The sequence below is a fragment of the Globicephala melas genome, chromosome 5, assembly GCF_963455315.2.
Source record: "Globicephala melas chromosome 5, mGloMel1.2, whole genome shotgun sequence".
NCBI classification, from domain to species: Eukaryota; Metazoa; Chordata; class Mammalia; order Artiodactyla; family Delphinidae; genus Globicephala; species Globicephala melas.
In genome coordinates, this window is record NC_083318.1 from 119795087 (window position 1) to 119814544 (window position 19458).

The 19458-nt window shown below is 37.0% G+C and overlaps 1 protein-coding gene across 49 annotated transcripts in view; it reads left to right on the forward strand.

The window, feature by feature from the left end:
* Positions 1 to 19458, forward strand: part of MANBA (mannosidase beta) — a 589447-nt gene that overhangs the window by 25856 nt on the left and 544133 nt on the right. For all 49 annotated transcript variants that reach the window (XR_009564080.1, XR_009564069.1, XR_009564114.1 and 46 more), the window contains exon 8: positions 18854 to 19005. Coding sequence is in view for 1 of the 49 variants with exons in the window: in XM_030845116.2 (XP_030700976.2) it covers positions 18854 to 19005 (152 nt within the window). In the remaining 48 variants the exon portion in view is untranslated. The remainder of the gene's footprint in view (positions 1 to 18853; positions 19006 to 19458) is intronic.

Genomic DNA, 19458 nt, shown 5'->3' on the forward strand with positions numbered 1-19458 from the left:
TTTACTGGGCACGTCAGAAGACGACAGCACAGTCTCCGACGGAACGCCTTGGGGAAGTTACAGATTTTGGTTGCAGCCCATGCAGGCAGAGATGTACTGGGTCACAAAAAGAATGCAGGTGCTGTGGGGAAGGGAAAGTGCTGACTCTATTTCTTTTGGACGGGAAAGAATATCTTGATGACTGAGATTTTTGTTGGTGTTGTTAAAAGGAGTAACTTCGGAGCAAATGGTTTAAGTATGAGGGGAGATAATTAATGGGTACTTCAAAAATAAATAAATTAGGGCTTCCCTGGTGGCACAGTGGTTGAGAGTCCGCCTGCCGATGCAGGGGATACGGGTTCGTGCCCCGGTCCGGGAAGATCCCACATGCCGCAGAGCGGCTGGGCCCGTGAGCCATGGCCGCTGAGCCTGCGCGTCCGGAGCCTGTGCTCCGCAACGGGAGAGGCCACAACAGTGAGAGGCCCGCGTACCGCAAAAAAAAAAAAAAAAAAAAAATTAATTAAAAAATAAAAGCAAATGTTGGGATATTATCAAGTCTGTCAAGCAAGTTATTTCAAGAGGGACCTTAGAATGTGAGTCTGGGAGAGTTGGCTTTATCAGTTTAGGAAACCAACTTGATTTTTTAACACAAAAGAAAGTTTTGTGTCTAAATGGTAGTGGGAGAGGCTACTCTGGGTAAATAGAATAAAAAAGAAACTCCTCCCCATGACTGTTTTTGCCATTTTCTGCTCTACTTGAATATTTGTATTCTACTAATTGATTGTATTGAATTGCCTAGGTAGTATGTGTGTTAAAGGTATAATAAATATTTTGGAATGACTGTTATGGTTTACCTTTCTGGAAAACTAGGAAATCACTTAGTTGATATTTCACTTTAGCACAACTTACTTTGTAAGACTCTTCCAAGTATTCCCTATATAAGGTAAATCTTTTTGCTGAAAGCAAGAGAAGGTAGTTGCTGTTTATATTTGACCTGGCATCAAGATTCTCCAATTAAATTACTGTAGGGAAAGAAAAAAACGTAATCATATGTATTCCACAATCAGAAATTATATTGCACAGTTCCCAAGCCAGAAGAGGTAAAAGATTGCCCCTAGCTATTACAATTAGAAAAATAACGGAGATTTCCTTTACTGTTTTGTTTTTTAAAAACTTCACTTTGTTCTTTGTTTCTTGAGTTCCCAGTTTCATCTTTGCAATATGCACCGGGCAGAAAGAGGTCCCAGTGCCACTTCCTCTTTCAAAGGGAGGTCCCAGTGCCACTTCCTCTTTCAAAGTGCTACTCTTGGCTCTCTCAAGACCTTAAAAGCACATAGCCAAAAAATATGGAATTCAGAATAATCAAGGTGTATTTCTGACCACTTCTGTACTTTTGATCCATACTGAGGGTCCACAGAGATGTGAAGTGTGTTTCCTTCTGTATTTCCCAGGTTTCCTAGGACAGCCATAACAAATGAGTAGCTTAAGATAAAAATAATTTATTTTCTCACAATTTTGAAGGCTGGAGGTCCAAAATCAAGGTTTTGGTAGGGCCATGTTCCTTCTGAAGTTTTCAGGGGAGGATCCTTCCTTGTCTCCTCTGGCTTCTGGTAGTTACTGCTAGTCCTTGGCATTTCTTGGCTTGTGGGTGCATCACTCCAATCTCTGCCTCTGTCGTCATATGGCCTTTTCCCTGTGTGTGCCTCTGCTTTTCTTTTCTTTTTTTTTTCTCAGTTAGCTGTATCTCATTATCACCCCTTCAGATCAATAAATCAATCATTCCTTCTTTTTGATAATTTAATTTAATTTATTTATATTTGGCTGCATTGGGTCTTCGTTGCTGAGCGTGGGCTTTTCTCTAGTTGTGGTGAGCGGGGGCTACTCTTCGTTGTAGTGCGTGGGCTTCTCACTACGGTGGCTTCTCTTGTTGCGGAGCACGGGCTCTAGGCACGCGGGCTTCAGTAGTTGTGACTCGCGGGCTCTAGAGCGCAGGCTCAGTAGTTGTGGCTCATGGGCTTAGTTACTCCGTGGCAAGTGGGATCTTCCCGGACCAGCGATTGCACTGTGTCCCCTGCATTGACAGGCAGATTCTTAACCACTGCACCACCAGGGAAGTCCCTCTGCTTTTCTTATAAGGATACTAGCCACTGGATTGGGGCCCACCCTAATTTGGTATGACCTCATTTTAACTTAACTAACTGCATGTTCAAAGACCGTATTTCCAAATAAGGTCACATTCTGAGTTTCTGAATGACATGTATTTTGAGGAAACACTGCTCAACTCAGTACACCTTTCTTTTATCTTTCTCCCTGTCAAAGTTAAACATTTCCAAAATGGCTACAGGCAGTGGCTTACCCAGAGTGGGCTATGGGAGCAGTTAGCATTGGGTGTAGGCAGCAAGTGGTTGCATTGTGTGTAGACGACAGGTGGCCTGTCTTTTATTAGTAGTATGTTCTGGCAATTCTGTGCAACATCAGTGATAAAATATTCCTCCCCCCAAAATCTTTTGTTGGTCTGTTTTACCCATGTGTGCAATTGTACTTGAGTTTTAATACCATATGTGTAGGCTTCAACGTAGCATATTTTTATTATTAACCCTCTAATAAATATTATATTCTACATGGAAGTGAATTTGGAGAACTTTTATATGGTTGTCCCCAGGCTCATGGGGACTTAGCTTCATACAGTCATTTTGAAAGTATGTTCATAACAGTTTGGAATTGTTTAAACTTGTTTTGGGCATACTTCATGTCCCTAGTCTCTGTCTTATTACATATTCTTGCATTTAAAAGTAGATTAGAAACAGTAGCACAGTAGTTATAAAAAAGAAGAAACTTGAGTTACTTCATTGTGACCTCTTGGAGTTCTTATTTTTATGTTTAAAATTTTAAATGGAAAGAAATAATTGATAAGCTGGATTTTATTAAAGTTAAAGACTTCTGCTTTGCCAAAGACAACGTTAAGAGAATGAGAAGACAAGTCACGGATGGGAGAAAATATTTGCAAGAGACACATCTGTTAAACAAAATACGTAAAGAACTCTTAAAACTCAACAATAAGAAAACAGATAACCCAATTAAAAAATGGGTCAAACATTTAACAGACATCTCACCAGAGAAGAGATACAGATAGCAAATAAGCATGTGGAAAGATACCCCACATCGTATGTCGTCAGGGAAATACAAATTAAAACAACAATGCGATGACACTACCATCTATAAGAATGGACAGACTTTGGAACACTGACAATTCCATATGCTGGTGAGGATGTAGAGCAACAGCAGCTGTCATTCATTGCTGGTGGGCGTGTCCAATGGTACAGTCAGTCACTTCGGAAGATAGTTTAGTAGTTTCTTACAAAACTAAACATACTCTTACCATATGATCCAGCAATCAAGCTGCTCAGTATTTACCCAAAGAAGTTGGAAACTTATGTCCACACAAAAACTTGCACATCAATGTTTATAGCAGCTTTATTTCTAATTGCCCAAACTTGGAAGCAACCAAGGTGTCCTTAAGTAGATAAAGTAATAAACTGTGGTCTATCCAGACAATAGAATATTACTCAGCACTGAAAAGAAATGAGCTATCAAGCCATGAAGAGACATGGAGGAACCTTAAATGCATATCACTAAGTGAAAGAAGCCAATCTGTAAATGATTCCAAGTATGTGATATTCTGGAAAAGACAAAACTACGGAGACATTTAAAAGATCAGTAGTTGCCGACGGTCGGGAGGAAGAGGGAGCGATGAATAGGCAGAGCACAGAGGATTTTTAGGACAGTGAAACGACTCTAATACCATAGTGATGGATACTTGCTGTTATACATTTGTCCAAACTCATAGAATGTGCAACACTGTGAGTGAACCCTAAGGTAAACTATGGACTTAGGGTGATTATGAGGTGTCAATATAGGTTCATCGATTGTAACAAATGTACCACTGTGGTGGGGGATGTTGATGATGGGGGTGGATATTCATGTGTAGGGTCGGGGGTAATCTTTGTACCTTCCGCTCACTTTTGCTATGAACCCTAAACTGCTCTAAAAAACTTGTTATTTAAAAAAACTTGAAACAGAGAAAAGTGTTAACTATGATGTGTTAATATGCAATATTTTGCTTGGTAAGTGCATATTTGGGTTCATATATGAAATCTTTTACTAATTTTAATACCTTCAGAGTTGAAATTTATTCTTCTTTTACTTGATAATTGTTTTAAAACTAAAGAATCAAAGTAAAACATGACATCAGTGATATGCTTTAGTAGCGGCAGATATTAAAAAACCCCAAAGTACCTTGGAAATCTTTTTGATAGCACTCCAGATGCTTCATACAGAGATCAACTGTGTGACTTAATCATATAGGTCTGTAGAGAAGGTGGTACAATTGAAATACAGAAGTCATTCTTTTATTTCTGGAAAGACTGCCTCCGTACTCACAGAAGATATCTTGAAACAACAGGAGGTTGTTTCTAAAGGTTTAGAGGTTTTCTAAACCTCTGTTGTGGTCAGCTCTATAGGAGTACTGCGTATGTGGCCAGTATTCACAGTGGAGTTCATACAAAAATCAAAGAGATTAATCCTATATATTTTTTCTGCCTCCTGAAAATCATTCTTTGAACCTTGCAGAATTTGCTGTTTTGGAAACATTTCTTCATGTGTGACATTTTCTGGAAGTTTGGAAAAATTTTATTCATTCTTTTTAATCTCACCTCATCATTGGAAAAAGCTGCAGAAAGTCTTTCCTAGACAAAAGGAATGCTCATTATGAAGCTAGGGCACCATAAAGCTAAATTTTGAAAAGCTAATCTCAACTTTGAAGTCCTGTGTGAGCCAAAGCAAATGTGGACATGTGTGAATCAGCTCAGATTTTGTTCTCTGCTAGTGTGGGTTTTCTCGTCTGAATTATCTTTTTTTTTTTTCCCTCTCCTTAGTGTAGAATTTTAGATGAGGTTAATCAGATACAAATATATATGCTTTGAGCAATGTACAGTGAAATTCCAAGCTTTTAAAACTCGTCTTTGAAGATAAGTGCACAGAAATTTTGAAGGCTATTCATTTTTCAAAAACAAACTGTAAGGAAATGGACATTTACATAGAAAAAAAAAGAATAAAAATTTGAAGAAGAGTGCCGGGAGAAACAACAGGAGATGCTGATCTTACGTTGCCTGAAGAAATCAAAATAGCAATGTTGAATTATACCAACCGTTTTCACCAAGAGCTGGAGATTTGCTCTAAAGCAATGGATCATATATCTGTGTTCACTATCATTCAGCCATTTTCTCTGATTTTGCAGAAGAAATACTTGAGAAGTGGAAAAATTTTGAACCCAGGGGCATTTGTAAGCAGTTTGAATGGATCTCAAGGAAATGGACATGGATACTTAAGCTTTTTTTGGAATTTAATGTGAAGAGGAATTTTTATGAATCTCTGGCAGACTTATCTTTTTATCTAATACCGTCCCAAAATATTGTATATCTTTGGCTTTATTTGAAAGAACATTTCTAAATTAAAATTAATAAAATGTGTTTTTCCATCAATCATTCAAGGATAGATTGACAAATCTGGCTATACGGACCTCTCATTGTTGTGGCCTCTCCCGTTGCGGACACAGGCTCCGGACGCGCAGGCTCAGTGACCATGGCTCACAGGCCCAGCCGCTCCGCGGCATGTGGGATCTTCCCGGACCGGGGCACGAACCCGTGTCCCCTGCATCGGCAGGCGGACTCTCAACCACTGCGCCACCAGGGAAGCCCTTGACAAGGTTCTTGACATTTTTAGAAGTTAAGGCTCAAATTAGCAAATATTATCCATTACTATAACAAACCAATATGTAGATGTTAGTTTCTTTTTTAAAAAAATTAATATAATCAAATTCATGAATCCAGTACTTCTTCCTTTTTTATACTCTAACATTTATTTTACTTAAAAAACGGTGTGATTATTCATATGGAGTTAAATACAAGAGACCTTTCAGTGTCTGCATTTTTTCTGGCCACCATCATTATTCATTTTATTTCATTATTATTACTGAAAATAGTTTTGTCATATAGAAGAGGGGTATGTTAAAAAGTGATCCTATCTAGTGTCAGATACACGAAATATACATCTGGCTACAAAGATATCAATCAGGTAACTGTGCTGATGTGAACTTTAATCTGTTAACTTCTGGTTGTGCTGCTGTCTGCAGACTTCTAGGTCACAACAAGGAGAGCCACTCTGGCATGTTCTTGTGCAGGTCTGTTTGAGGAGAGCTCTTTGTGGAGATCCAGCACCAGTTTTCTCAGTATTTCTGCATGTTAGAGGACTTTCAGAGCAGACAGAAATGTGGGGTTGGTTGTCACTAAAAATGCATGACAGTAGAGATGAAATTGTTTTAGAAAGTGTACTTTGGAAATGCATGAAAATTATTTGAAAAATATTTCAGTTAACACTTGCCAATGTTTAGAAATAAGTTATTTTTTTAAAAAAAGAAGAAACTTATTCTTTTGAAAATGTAGTGATACTATGACAGCTTTTTAAGTATTTGACTATAGACAGCTGAGAAGTAATACTCAGTTTATGAATCAATGCTTCATTACATCATCATCTGTCTGGTCTGCCAGAGAAAGAAATTTGAGAAGTATATGGTATTTACTTATTAGTCACAAACCTCTTAAGCCCTTTAGTTAAGATATTCCTAACTCTTGTCTAAAAAAATGTGTTCAGCTACCTGTACTTTTAAAGTTAATCCTTCTATTTTAAAAATGAGATCATGAAGCTAATTTAAAAAGTAATTTAGTGACTTGCTAATAGAACCTTCAACATTAGATAGAAAAGTTTGGAAATGAAAAATTTTTTAAATTCAAACTGCTTGACTTACACATTTAGGTTCTTAGATATTTAGACCCTCTTCTACTTTTAGAAAGTAACTTACTTTGTTGAGCTGTTTAAAATATTTTTGATTTTGTAGGGAGATAGTATATTCACTCTGGTCTAAATGTGTTACTCAGGGGTCTTTTCAAGAAACCTTTCTCAGAGCCCATTATTTTCTCTGAGGTAAAATCACTTGCTGTAGAAGAAGGCTTTTATGTTACCTGTCAATATTGCCAGAGGACATGGTTTTACTGACACTAATCATAGACAGACCAGCCTTTAACCTCTCAAAGAATGTGCAGAGGGAAACGTGCCTGGTAATTACTGCTTCACCTCGGAGTCGCTGTCAGGTGGGTTAGGGTTTACTTTGACTGGGGTCATAAAATTGTTATTGTAGGAACTGGGAGATAGGGATAGCTGTCTTTTCATGAGAAAATTTGCACAGAAATGAAAAACTATGTTAGAGGATGTGTTTTATCATTAATACTATTTGTAGCATTAATGGATATAAAGAAATAAGTGAGTTCTCTTTTCTCGATTAGTGATTCTCAAAATTTTTTGGACTCAACTGCTTCATATTCTTAAAAATTATTGAGGACCCTAAAGTGCTTTTGTTTGTGGGTAAATATTAAAGCAGAGGTTTAAATCTTTATTTATTCATTTCAACTCACAATACTAAACCCATGACATGTTAATATATGTCGTTTTATTAAAAGTAAGTATATTTATAGAATAAAAAAATTTAGTGAGAATAATGATTGTTTTACATGTCTAATGTCTTGCTTATTAGTAGACAGCTGGATTCTCATTTTCTTCTACTTTCAATTAATTTGCAATATATTGTTTTTGTTGAAATATATGAAGAAATTCTGGCCTCACACAGATAACATAGTTGGAAAAGAGAGGAGTATCTTAATAGCCTTTTCAGGTAATTGTAGGTATTTTTTGGTACTGCACTAGAACTTAACAAGTGGTAGTTTCTTAAAGGTTAGTTGCAATGTGGAGCCTAAAACCATTTTGATGAGCTGTTTATACTCTGTTGCATTAAAATCTATTGGTATATCTTGCACTCGTAATGGATTTTTATTTTTTTAAATTGAAGCATATAGTTAATTTACAATGTTGTGTTAATTTCTGCTGTATGGCAAAGTGATTCAGTTATACATATATATATATATTCTTTTTTAATATTCTTTTCCATTATAGTTTATCACAGGATATTGAATATAGTTCCCTGTACTATACAGTAGGACCTTGTTATTTATCCATTCTATATATAGTAGTTTGCATCTGCTAACCCCAAATTCCACTCCATCCCTTCCCCCTCTGCTTGGCAACCACTCTATCTGGTTGAGTCTGCTTCTGTTTCATAGATAAGTTCATTTCTATTACATTTTAGATTCCACATGTAAGTGATATCATATGGTATTTGTCTTTCTCTTTTTGACTTATTTCACTTAATATGATAATCTCTAGGTCCATCCATGTTGCCACAAATGGGCAAATGCCACAAATTATTTTGTTCTTTTTTATGGCCGAGTAGTATTCCATTGTATACATGTACCACATCTTCTTTATCCATTCTTCTGTCGATGGACATCTAGATTGTTTCCATGTCTTGACTATTGTGAATAGTGCTGTTATGAATATAAGGGTGCATGTGTCTTTTTGAATTATAGTTTTGTCTGGATATATGCCTAGGAGTGGGATTGCTGTATCATATGGCAACTCTATTTTCAGTTTTTTGAGGAAACGCCATACTGTTTTCCATAGTGGCTGCACCAATTTACATTCCCACCAGCAGTACAGGAGGGTTCCCTTTTCTCCACACCCTCTCTAACATTTGTTATTTGTAGACTTTTTAATAATGGCCATTCTGACTGGTGTGAGGTGGTATCTTGCAGTTTTGATTTGCATTTCTCTAATAATTAGTAATGCTGAGTATCTTTTCACGTTCCTGTTGGCCATCAGTATGTCTTCTTTGGGAAATGTCTATATATATCTTCTGCCTATCTTTAGATGGGGTTATTTGTTTTTTCTGATATTGAGCCACACGAGCTGTTTGTGAATTTTGGAGATTAATCCCTTGTCAGTTGCATCATTTGCAAATATTTTCTCCCAGTCCATAGGTTGTCTTCTTATTTTGTTTATGGTTTCCTTTGCTGTGCAGAAGCCTGTAAGTTTGATTAGGTCCCATTTGTTTATTTTTGCTTTTATTTCTATTGCCTTGGGAGACTGACCTAAGAAAACATTGGTATGATTTATGTCAGAGAATGTTTTGCCTATGTTCTCTTCTAGGAGTTTAATGGTGTCATGTCTTATAGTTAAGTATGTAAGCCATTTTGAGTCTATTTTTGTGTATGGTATGAGACCATTCTCTTCATAATGGATTTTTTTTCCACACACACTGTATTTTATTTTTACAAGAGATAAATAAACTGACAGCAAGCATTGTAAATGGATGACCACAGCAAAAGCAACAGTGATTGCAATTACCAAACACGAAACACACTCATACAATGTCATAATATTGACATTCAGTCCAGTAATCCTCCATTGTAACAGCTCCTTTACTTTGCAGTGAAAATTGATTTGTGTATTTTTTGCCTCTGAGTCCTTGTGGGATTTTTTTTTTATTCAAACAGAAACTCACAAAAATTATAATCATCCTCATCAGTTCACTCAGTTGCATGTAATTAATTTTTTTTCATCTTGATCTTTTGTTAGCACTTTTATGAGTTCATCAGTTTTCCATTAGAGTTCTGAAAATGCTTATTCATTCAGTTCAGCAGTATAGTCAGTTACCAGAAACCTGTACTTGTCAGAGTCTTTTCCATGAATTCCTTGAAGATGAAACCCTTTTATAGGAACATTTTTGTGAAAGCATCAGAGTACACCCAGAACCGTCTGTAAATGACAAAAGACTTAAAAATGACCACGGTTAAAGATTTGATGAAAGTTCATAATAATGCAATTAACAAGGAAATTTAGTTATTTCTGAGATATACATTTTAAAGTAATAACTAGAATTATGACTTATAACATTATACCAGAACATATAAGATTTTTAGAAATTTCATGTAATGTCTGAAACATTTATATTAACATATTTCCATACAAATAACCCAAAAAAAGTTTAGTTGTTTTCTTTTGTTTGTTTGTTTGTTTTTTTATACTGCAGGTTCTTATTAGTCATCAATTTCATACACATCAGTGTATACATGTCAATCCCAATTGCCCAATTCAGCACCCCACCATCCCCACCCCACTGCGGTTTTCCCCCCTTGGTGTCCACACGTTTCTCCTCTACATCTGTGTCTCAGCTTCTGCCCTGCAAACTGGTTCATCAGTACCATTTTTCTAGGTTCCATATACATGCGTTAATATATGATATTTGTTTTTCTCTTTCTGACTTACTTCACTCTGTATGACAGTCTTCAGATCCATCCACATCTCAAAAAATGACCCATGGGCTTCCCAGGTGGCGCAGTGGTTGAGAGTCTGCCTGCTGATGCACGGGACACGGGTTCGTGCCCCGGTCTGGGAAGATCCCACATGAGCGGAGTGGCTGGGCCCGTGAGCCATGGTCGCTGAGCCTGTGCGTCCAGAGTCTGTGCTCTGCAACAGGAGAGGCCACAACAGTGAGATGCCCACGTACCAAAAAAAAAAAAAAAAAAAAAAAAGACCCAGTTTCGTTCCTTTATATGGCTGAGTAGTATTCCATTGTATATATGTACCACAACTTTTTTTTTTTTTGCGGTACGTGGGCCTCTCACTGTTGTGGCCTCTCCCGTTGCGGAGCACAGGCTCCAGACGCACAGGCTCAGTGACCATGGCTCACGGGCCCAGCCGCTCCGCGGCATGTGGGATCTTCCCGGACCGGGGCACGAACCCGCGTCCCCTGCATCGGCAGGTGGACTCTCAACCACTGCACCACCAGGGAAGCCCTACCACAACTTCTTTATCCATTTGTCTGTCGATGGGCATTTAGGTTGCTTCCATGACCTGGCTATTGTAAATAGTGTTGCAGTGAACATTGGGGTGTATATGTCTTTTTGAATTATGGTTTTCTCTGGGTATATGCCCAGTAGTGGGATTGCTGGATCATATGGTAATTCTGTTTTTAGTTTTTTAAGGAACCTCCATACTGTTCTCCATAGTGGCTGTATCAATTTACATTCCCACCAACAGTGCAAGAGGGTTCCCTTTTCTCCACACCCTCTCCAGCATTTGTTGTTTGTACATTTTCTGATGATGCCCATTCTAACGGGTGTGAGGTGATACCTCATTGTAGTTTTGATTTGCATTTCTCTAATAATTAGTGATGTTGAACAGCTTTTCATGTGCTTCTTGGCCATCTGTATGTCATCTTTGGAGAAATGTCTAGTTAGATCTTCTGCGCATTTTTGGATTGGGTTGTTTGTTTCTTTAATATTGAGCTGCAGGAGCTGTTTATATATTTTGGAGATTAATCCTTTGTCCGTTGATTCGTGTGCGAATATTTTCTCCCATTCTGAGGGTTGTCTTTTCGTCTTGTTTTTGGTTTCCTTTGCTGTGCAAAAGCTTTGACGTTTCATTAGGTCCCGTTTGTTTATTTTTCTTTTTATTTCCATTACTCTAGGAGGTGGATCAAAAAAGATCTTGCAGTGATTTATGTCAAAGAGCATTCTTCCTATGTTTTCCTCTAAGAGTTTTATAGTGTCTGGTCTTACATTTAGGTCTCGAATGCATTTTGAGTTTATTTTTGTGTATGGTGTTAAGGAGTGTTCTAAGTTCATTCTTTTACGTGTAGCTGTCCAGTTTTCCCAGCACCACTTATTGAAAGACTGTCTTTTCTCCACTGTATATCTTTGCCTCCTCTGTCATAGATTAGTTGACCATAGGTGCGTGGGTTTATCTCTGGGCTTTCTATCTTGTTCCAATGATCTATGTTTCTGTTTGTGTGCCAGTACCATATTGTCTTGATTACTGTAGCTTTGTAATGTAGACTGAAGTCAGGGAGTCTGATTCCTCCAGCTCTGTTTTTTTTCCCCTCAAGACTGCTTTGGCTATTCGGGGTCTTTTGTGTCTCCATACAAATTTTAAGATGATTTGTTCTAGTTCCATAAAAAATGCCATTGGTAATTTGATAGGGATTGCATTGAATCTGTAGATTGCATTGGGCAGTATAGTCATTTTCACAATATTGATTCTTCCAATCCAAGAACATGGTATATCTCTCCATCTGTTGGTATCATCTTTAATTTCTCTCATCATTGTCTTATAGTTTTCTGCATACAGGTCTTTTGTTTCCCTACATAGGTTTTTTTTTTTTTCCCCAGGTAGGTTTATTCCTAGGTATTTTATTCTTTTTGTTCCAGTGGTAAATGGGAGTGTTTCCATAATTTCTCTTTCAGATTTTTCATCATTACTGTATAGGAATGCAAGAGATTTCTGTGCATTAATTTTGTATCCTGCAACTTTACCAAATTCACTGATTAGCTCTAGTAGTCTTCTGGTGGCATTTTTAGGATTCTCTATGTATAGTATCATGTCATCTGCAAACAGTGACAGTTTTACTTCTTCTTTTCCAATTTGTATTCCTTTTATTTCTTTTTCTTCTCTGATTGCCGTGGCTAGGACTTCCAAAGCTATGTTGAATAATAGTGGTGAGAGTGGACATCCTTGTCTTGTTCCTGATCTTAGAGGAAATGCTTTCAGTTTTTCACCATTGAGAATGATGTTTGCTGTGGGTTTGTCATATATGGCCTTTATTATGTTGAGGTAGGTTCCCTCTATACCCACTTTATGGAGAGTTTTTATCATAAATGGGTGTTGAATTTTGTCAAAAGCTTTTTCTGCATCTATTGAGATGATCATATGGTTTTTATTCTTCAATTTGTTAATATGGTGTATCACACTGATTGATTTGCGTATGTTGAAGAATCCTTGCATCCCTGGGTTAAATCCCACTTGATCATGGTGTGTGATCCTTTTAATGTGTTGTTGGATTCTGTTTGCTAGTATTTCTTGAGGATTTTTGCATCTATATCCATCAGTAATATTGGTCTGTAATTTTCTTTTATTTAGTATCTTTGTCTGGTTTTGGTATCAGGGTGATGGTGGCCTCATAGAATGAGTTTGGGAGTGTTCCTTCCTCTGCAGTTTTTTGGAAGAGTTTGAGAAAGATGGGTGTTAGCTCTTTTCTAAATGTTTGATAGAATTCCCCTGTGAAGCCATATGGTCCTAGACTTTTGTTTGCTGGATGATTTTTAATCACAGTTTCAATTTCATTACTTGTGATTGGTCTGTTCATATTTTCTATTTCTTCCTGGTTCAGTCTTGGAAGGTTATACCTTTCTAAGAATTTGTCCATTTCTTCCAGGTTGTCCATTTTATTGGCATAGAGTTGCTTGTAGTAGTCTCTTAGGATGCTTTGTATTTCTGAGGTGTCTGTTCTAACTTCTCCTTTTTCATATCTAATTTTATTGATTTGAGTCCTCTCCCTCTTTTTCTTGGTGAGTCTGGCTAATGGTTTATCAATTTTGTTTATCTCCTCAAAGAACTAGCATTTAGTTTTATTGATCTTTGCTATTGTTTTCTTTGTTCCTATTTCATTTTTTCTGCTCTGATCTTTATGATTTCTTTCCTTCTGCTAACTTTGGGTTTTGTTTGTTCTTCTGTCTCTAGTTCCTTTAGGTGTAAGGTTAGATTGTTTACTTGAGATTTTTCTTGTTTCTTGAAGTAGGCTTGTATAGCTATAAACTTCCCTCTTAGAACTGCTTTTGCTGCATCCCATAGGTTTTGGATCATCATGTTTTCATTGTCATTTGTCTCTAGGTATTTTTTGATTTCCTCTTTCATTTCTTCATGATCTCTTGGTTATTTAGTAGTGTATTGTTTAGCCTCCATGTGTTTGTGTTTTTTACGTTTTTTTCCCTGTAATTCATTTCTAATCTCATAGCATTGTGATCAGAAAAGATGCTTGATATGATTTCAATTTTCTTAAATTTACTGAGGCTTGATTTGTGACCCAAGATGTGATCTATCCGGTAGAATGTTCCATGTGCACTTGAGAAGAAAGTGTAATCTGCTGTTTTTGGATGGAATGTCCTATAAATATCAATTAAATCTATCTGGTGTATTGTGTCATTTAAATCTTCTGTTTCCTTATGTATTTTCATTTTGGATGATCTGTCCATTGGCGTAAGTGAGGTGTTAAAGTCCCCCATTATTATTGTGTTACTGTCGATTTCCTCTTTTATAGCTGTTAGCAGTTGCCTTATGTATTTAGGTGCTTCTGTGTTGGGTGCATATATATTTATAATTGTTATATCTTCTTCTTGCATTGAACCCTTGATCATCATGTAGTGTCCTTCCTTGTCTCTTGTAACATTCTTTATTTTAAAGTCTATTTTATCTGATATGAGTATTGCTACTGCAGCTTTCTTTGATTTCCATTTGCATGGAATATCTTTTTCCATCCCCTCACTTTCAGTCTGTTTGTGTCCCTAGGTCTTACGTGGGTCTCTTGTAGACAGCTATATATGGGTCTTGTTTTTGTATCCATTCAGCAAGCATGTGTCTTTTGGTTGGAGCATTTAATCCATTCACGTTTAAGGTAATTATCGATATGTATGATCCTGTGACCATTTTCTTAATTGTTTTGGGTTTGTTTTTGTAGGTCCTTTTCTTCTCTTGTGTTTCCCACTTAGAGAAGTTCCTTTAGCATTTGTTGTAGTGCTGGTTTGGTGGTGCTGAATTCTCTTAGCTTTTGCTTGTCTGTAAAGCTTTTGATTTCTCCATCAAATCTGAATGAGATCCTTGCTGGGTAGAGTAATCTTGGTTGTAGGTTCTTCCCTTTTATCACTTTAAGTATATCATGCCACTCCCTTCTGGCTTGTAGAGTTTCTGCTGAGAAATCAGCTGTTAACCTTATGGGAGTTCCCTTGTATGTTACTTGTTGTTTTTCCCTTGTTGCTTTCAATAATTTTTCTTTGTCTTTAATTTTTGTCAATTTGATTACTATGTGTCTTGGCGTGTTTCTCCTTGGGTTTATCCTGTATGGGACTCGCTACGCTTCCTGGACTTGGGTGGCTATTTCCTTTCCCATGTTAGGGAAGTTTTCGACTATAGTCTCTTCAAATATTTTCTCTGGTCCTTTCTCTCTCTCTTCTACTTCTGGGACCCCTATAATGTGAATGTTGTTGTGTTTAATGTTGTCCCAGAGGTCTCTTAGGCTGTCTTCATTTCTTTTCATTCTTTTGTCTTTATTCGGTTCCACAGCAGTGAATTCCACCATTCTGTCTTCCAGGTCTCTTATCCATTCTTCTGCCTCAGTTATTCTGCTATTGATTCCTTCTGGTGTAGGTTTCATTTCAGTTATTGTATTGTTCATCTCTGTTTGTTTGTTCTTTAATTCTTCTAGGTCTTTGTTAAGCATTTCTTGCATCTTCTCGATCTTTGCCTCCATTCTTCTTCCGAGGTCCTGGATCATCTTCACTATCATTATTCTGAATTCTTTTTCTGGAAGGTTGCCTATCTCCAGTTCATTTAGTTGTTTTTCTGGCGTTTTATCTTGTTCCTTTTTCTGGTACATAGTCCTGTGCCTTTTCATCTTGTCTGTCTTTCTGTGAATGTGGTTTTTGTTCCACAGGCTGAAGGATTGTAGTTCTTCTTGCTTCCCATAATGGATTTTTTATCCATATATGTTATTGTAATATAATGCATTGGTTATTTGAAAAATGTTGGCGTCTAGAGATTTTTAAATGTTTTCAAATGTTAAACCATTTTAGTATATAAATCACATTCAAATTTGTTAACATTACCATTGATGACTTTTGGGAAGCTGTCAAGCTCATGGTTGTGTATACAAGTTTTACTAAATCCTAATTTTTAACTGTTACTTGCCTTGAACTGACAAGACTCACTTCAGTCATTTTCAAGAAAATGTCTACCAAGTCACCAAGTCTGAATAACCATAGTTTGTCTGGAAGTTCTTTCAAGTTAAAAGAACCAGGTTTTATAAACCAGATGGCTAATTCAGCTTACAACTCAAACTGTGGCCCAGATACTTTTCCTTAAGACATCCATCGTGCGTGATGCTTTATTCATAGTTCCTATTTCATCATACAGTCTAGTACAGTGATGTGTACTCAAGGTTGGGGTTTAATAGAATTAATAATTTTTATTGCTTTATCAAGGACATCCTGAAGTGAAACTGCCCCCACCCGCTCCCCCTCCAATAATGCATGAAAATGAAGGATACAGTGGCTACTAGCACAGTTTGGAGGCACTGCCTTGATTTTTGCCATGGCACCAGCAGTGTTACCCATTGTAAAACTCTCTCAGCTAATATGTGTGCTTCTCCAGCAAATGCAGTGTGAAAACCAACCCTACGAGATACTCTAGTGCTTTTTGTCATTGCTAGTTTTTAAAACATTATAATACGATGTAAAACAATGTATTACAACGTAATAAAGAATGTTAGCCTTTTGAAGAGTTTATCCGTCTGAGTTTAAAATATTCAGTTCCTTTTTCTTTATACTTAGAATGATTGGTCTCAAAATGATACTACAACGTAACTGGCACCATAAATATTATTTTTAAGTGTTCCATTGCATAAGATACAATAAGATAAATTATTAACATCTACAAAGTGGAGGGCAGTATGGCTTTCATCACAATCTCATTTCTTATTTATCATTTCACCCAGTTTCTTTGGAGTAGATTCCTCCCTTCCTTGAGTCAGAAGACTCTCTGATATGTCAGTTTCATTTTTTTCAGCACTTTTAAATGTAGACAGTGTGGTTGTAGGTGAGAATGTTAGTCTTCTAATCCCATTTTAAGACAACAATTTAAGACAAAAATTAGGGAAAAGCATATTAAAAGTAAGTTTTCTTTTAGAATGAGATAAAATATTGTTTAAATGAGTCTCAATTAAAATTTGTTTTTATTTGAAAACTTAAGAATATTACATGAAACAGTTAACAAAAGTACCTAGTCCTTTTGTGTTTCTGTGTAAGTTGCAAGGAAAACTTTGAGATTCAAAATAAGAATTTATTGAACAGTAATGAGGCTACAGAGATTATAGCAGGAATAACCAGCAGCAGCTAGTAAGAGCACAGTAGTACTGAGAACAAATTGAGTTAATCTCTGGAAATGTACCTCTTCATACCCTCAACCTCTGCTAGAGAAGTAGAACACACCAGAATACACAAGCACACATTCCATTAGCTGTCAGAATGACCATGTCATTACACATCACATAGCTTCTGGAAAATTCCACTGTACACTCAAAAGAGAGTAAGAGTGAAAAGGCAAATGATGTTTTAGCTTTACTGTGAAAATAATTTTGAACTCAGGAACCCCCTTGAAAGGTTCCCAGGGATCTCATATGGTCCCCTGGCCACATTTAAAGAACTGCTGTTCTAGATGTTTGAATCTACCATCAAGATGTTTTAAAAGTTACCTCTGGGGCTTCCCTGGTGGTGCAGTGGTTGAGGGTCCACCTGCTGATGCAGGGGACACGGGTTCGTGCCCCGGTCCGGGAAGATCCCACATGCCGCGGAGTGGCTGGGCCTGTGAGCCATGGCCGCTGAGCCTGCACTTCCGGAGCCTGTGGTCCACAACTGGAGAGGCCACAACAGTGAGAGGCCCGTGTACCGCAAAAAAAAAAAAAAAAGTTACCTCTGGCAGTAACCATTATTTTTTTGCATCCTAAAACAGGTGTAGTAATTCCATGTCAAGATCCTCCTCATCCAGGCCTTGTTCCGTGGCTTCTCATAAAGTTAACTCTGATATCTTTTGTCATGTCATATTAATTAGGGCAAGAGTCAGAAAGTGGAAGAATGGTGGACCTTTTATTACATGAAATAAGTTGATTTATTAATTATTTTTAACTAGAGAAGAAATGCATAATCTTGGTTTAAAGACAGGGCTTTGTTGGTATAGAAATGTGTCTCTCAGTACTTGATCCAGTTTATGGCTGGAAAGAATGAAGATTTGGATAAGAATGTCAATCTTTGCTATCTAGGGTCTTGCTGCTCACTTCTTAACTGTAGGGAAACCTGGCTGGACTGTCACAGGGACAAAGGTCTCAGCTTCTTCTCACGTACCAAGGATAACACTGGACTGTGTGCTTCCATCTTTTCTTCCAGTTGGAGCACCACTTACATCTCCAGTCTCCATACCAGTGCTGTCTCAGACATTGAGTTTGATGTGATAATTAGTTAGGATTAAATTGCCCATTAAGCAAAATGACTTTATAATAATGTGCTATCAAAACTGGAAAGTTGTTAGATTATGAAATACCTTGTATTGTATTTCTTTGATTCTAAAATTCATGTTTTGGCACATTTTAATAACACTGAAATAAGAATGTGTTTTTCAAAGATGCATCAGATTAACTGGTGACATATTTTCCCCACTTTTGTGAAATAGTATCAGTTTTTATTTTAATTTTGAAGTGTTATCTCAAATATATTTCTTTTGACATAATTGCAAATGCCTACATCTTGGGGAAGGCTACAGTATATTTCACTCTTCAATGGTTTCTGTATTTTTCTTTTCAAAGAGAAATAACAGGACCTGGCAATAATTTCTTTATATATATTTTTTCTAAAATGTGCACTTCCATATTAAGTACTTCATAGCAGATAGAAAATTAACACTAATTTATGTTCCTGTAAACTGCTCAGAAGTTTACTTTAAAAAAAATCTCTTTTGGGGGCTTCCCTGGTGGCACAGTGGTTGAGGGTCCGCCTGCCGATGCAGGGGACAGGGGTTCATGCCCTGGTCTGGGAGGATCCCACATGCCGCGGAGCAGCTGGGCCCGTGAGCCATGGCCACTGAGCCTGCGCGTCCGGAGCCTGTGCTCTGCAGAGGGAGAGGCCACAGCAGTGAGAGGCCCGCGTACCGCAAAAAAAAAACAAAACTCTTTTACTTATTTTTTTAAGGCTATAGTAAACAATACAGTTTGGTTTTGTCATATGCTTATGTTTTAAATTTCATATTCATTATTTAATTCTGTTAATAACAGGTTTATTTTAGGACAGTGGAACTCATAGAAGAGCCCATAAAAGGATCCCGTGGTCTGAGTTTCTACTTCAAAATTAATGGACTTCCAATATTTCTGAAAGGCTCGAATTGGATTCCCCCAGATTCATTCCAGGATCGAGTAACCTCTGCCTTGTAAGTTATCATCTTTTATTTCTTGTTCCTCTTCATATTATCAGTCCCACAGAGCTTAAGAGCTACTCATTTTAACTTTTTTTAGTTCCAGTGGAAGGAACCAAGAGGTAATATATAATTCTAGGATGATGGAAATTTTAGAAAGGATTTTAAAATCATTTATTTCATTCTCATGAGCTATAGGTAGTCTTACAGCTAAACTATTTGAGACTGCTGAAATCATCCAACGTTTATAGATTTTTTCTAGAGGAACAAGAAAATGACTAATGCACATTTTGGATAGTTAGCCCCTTTGGGGGAAAAATATGATTAAATTTGGATTTTTTTCTTTTTTTTTTTTGAAGAATGCCTTTTTTTTTTTGCACACTTAAAAAGAAATAGGAACCCATATTTACCTTTTCATGCTAAGGTATTTGCACATTCTTTCAATTTTACCTTAATAAAGAGAACTAA